The sequence below is a fragment of the Clupea harengus genome, unplaced genomic scaffold (genome assembly GCF_900700415.2).
Source record: "Clupea harengus unplaced genomic scaffold, Ch_v2.0.2, whole genome shotgun sequence".
Lineage (NCBI taxonomy): Eukaryota > Metazoa > Chordata > Actinopteri > Clupeiformes > Clupeidae > Clupea > Clupea harengus.
The window spans coordinates 1-2,500 of record NW_024879701.1 but is presented as its reverse complement, the minus strand read 5'-3'; the positions used below and the strand labels follow the sequence as shown (position 1 = coordinate 2,500).

At 44.6% G+C, this 2,500-nt stretch overlaps 1 protein-coding gene across 1 annotated transcript in view; it reads right to left on the bottom strand.

The window, feature by feature from the left end:
• Positions 1-2,008, bottom strand: part of LOC122129921 (ERO1-like protein beta) — a gene marked incomplete at its 5' end in the record, with an annotated part of 9,852 nt that extends 7,844 nt beyond the window's left edge. The window contains 3 exons of the mRNA XM_042704649.1: positions 387-433; positions 718-838; positions 1,935-2,008. Coding sequence (XP_042560583.1) covers positions 387-433; positions 718-838; positions 1,935-2,008 — 242 coding nt within the window. The remainder of the gene's footprint in view (positions 1-386; positions 434-717; positions 839-1,934) is intronic.
• Between the last annotated feature and the right edge of the window lie 492 nt (positions 2,009-2,500).

Genomic DNA, 2,500 nt, shown 5'->3' with positions numbered 1-2,500 from the left:
CGTATGACCTGAATGTCACCATAGAAACACTCTAGAAGCGGAGGGACATTCTGATGAATATGCCCCGACTCTTTTAGTAGATTAAATGCACATGTCATATGATTTATCTGTCTCACCTTTTATGCTCGAACTCTACACGGTATTTTTCTATGCTTTAGTTTGCCATTAGACTGTGCTGACATGCAAATGGCGCTCATTGAATTGGCCTGAAATGAAGCTGAGCGAGTGGGCCGTTAAGGACACCTCATCTTGTGGCTGTCTTATTATCAGTGAGTGAGATTGAACTGGCACAAGGCCCACTCCTGAGTGGGCTTCAGAAAACAGCGGGTTAGCTTCACTCTCTCACACACACACACACACACACCCACCCACACTCTCTCTCTCACCTCGACTGGGAGTCAGGGGGTTTAAAGGCCGGTACACTGATCTGGGCCTGCCAAAATAGAAAACAAGATCACACTCAAGAAGGTGATACATGGTGTGTTAGTGTGTGTGTGTGTGTGTGAGATATGGGTGAAAGGTGATTGATGGCTTGTGTGGGCAAGCACCACATAGACAGAAACCAAAGTGCGTGTGGGTGTGTGTGTCCGTGTGTGTCCATGTGTGTCCATGTGTGTCCATGAGTGTGTGTGCGTGTGTGCGTGAGTGTGTGCGCGTTTGTGTGCCTGTGTGTGTTTCTGTGTGTGTGTGTCCATATGTGTGTGCCTGTTTTCTTACTTGAAGCAGTTCTCCTCATAGATGCTGTTCCACACCCTCCAGGCCGAGGGGCCTTTGTAGCCCGTGTAGCGCTCCGGGTTAAATATCAGATCCACATACTCCGTATCAGGAGCCGTGTCATCTGGGGGGAGGGAGGGAGAGAGAGAGAGAGAATTAATGAGTGAGACAGAGAGAGATTGACATAGAGAGGGATGGAGAGAGAGGGAGAGAGAGGGAGAGAGATTGACAGGGAGAGAGAGAGAGAGGGAGAGAGAGAATGCCACAGCTACTGCTTCAGCTCTCCGCTGCTGTCTGTCTAAAGTGTTCTGCGTAAACAAAGACACTCCTCTTGAATAGACACAGCAGAAGAGGGGCGAGTGTGTGTGTGTGTGTGTGTGTGTGTGTGTGTGTGTGTGTGTGTGTGTGTGTGTGTGCATGTATGAGTGTGTGTGGGATCAATTTAGTGACAAAAAGATTTACAAATGCCCCGCGATTGCCAAACAAACAGAATGAGATTTGTAAACGTCCAACCATTTGCAAATATGCACACCATGTTTTACAAATACAAAAACACACCTCTCAAACAAACACAATGTGCTTTGCAAACACAAGACACCTCTATCTAAATATACAAGGTGTTGTGCAAATAAAAATGGGACTCGCAAACAAATAAAGAACAGATTCCACAAACGTAGACAAAGAATGGAAATAAAAAAAAATCCATTTAGCATGTCTGTATAATCTCATTTGTTCTACAAATACACAGCAACCATGTCATTTGGGGATCAGGTGATTTTTTCCGCTTGTCTGAATTGCAAATGAAAACGCTTCCACGAGTTGCAAATGCAAAGGCCAAAACAGCAGCTGGCGCTACAGGGGCATCTGCCTTCCTTCTATGGCTGCTGGATCGAATGACTGGAGAACAATAAAAGTTAATTTGTCTTATTTTTTATATTAGTCAGAAACGATTTTGATTCGGTTGTTTAATTTTCTTTCCATCTTTGTTATCAGGTATGATTATAGATAGTTCTGTCTTCCACATTAAGTTACGGTCACACAGATAGCTACACACTACAGTGTGTGTGTGTGTGTGTGTGTGTGTGTGTGTGTGTGTGTGTGTGTGTGTGTGTGAGAGAGAGAGAGAGAGAGAGAGAAAGAGAGAGAGAGAGAGAGAGAGAAAAAAAAGAAAACTCTTGCAAGAGAGTTTTGTTACTTGGAACAAAAGCCGTTTCACTCACCATCCAGCTCACAGAAGTGGTCCTGGGCGTCATCATGACGAGTCCAGTCTTCAAACGCTTCTTTGCTCTGGTTGCTGTAGAGACGAGATGAGACGAGTCGAGATAATAAATCAAAAGGGAAACAAATAGACAAAAATGAGACCAATGCTTCCGCTACAAAGCAGTAACACACACACACACACACACACACACACACACACACACACACACACACACACACACAAAGCAGTAACTTCCCTCAACATTGATACATCTCTGAGCCTCACTGTTCCCAGAACAGTTCATATGACACGGCCTGGCCCTATCTTTTGTTTGTTGAGATTGTGTTGTTTATTTTGCTAATGCCCGCACCACCTCCACTCTGCCCACTCAAATTCCACCCACTCCTCTCCACGTGTTTACTCTTCCTGAAACATAATGACGTAAGGGTTCTCATAACGACATAAGGGTTCTCCAGTGGTTACAAGGAAAAATATCCATTGTGATGACTAAATGCTTTTCTGCACCCCAAGAAGGTGTTTTCACAAGAAGAAGCTATCAATTTGACCAAATTCCTCAATTCCTCC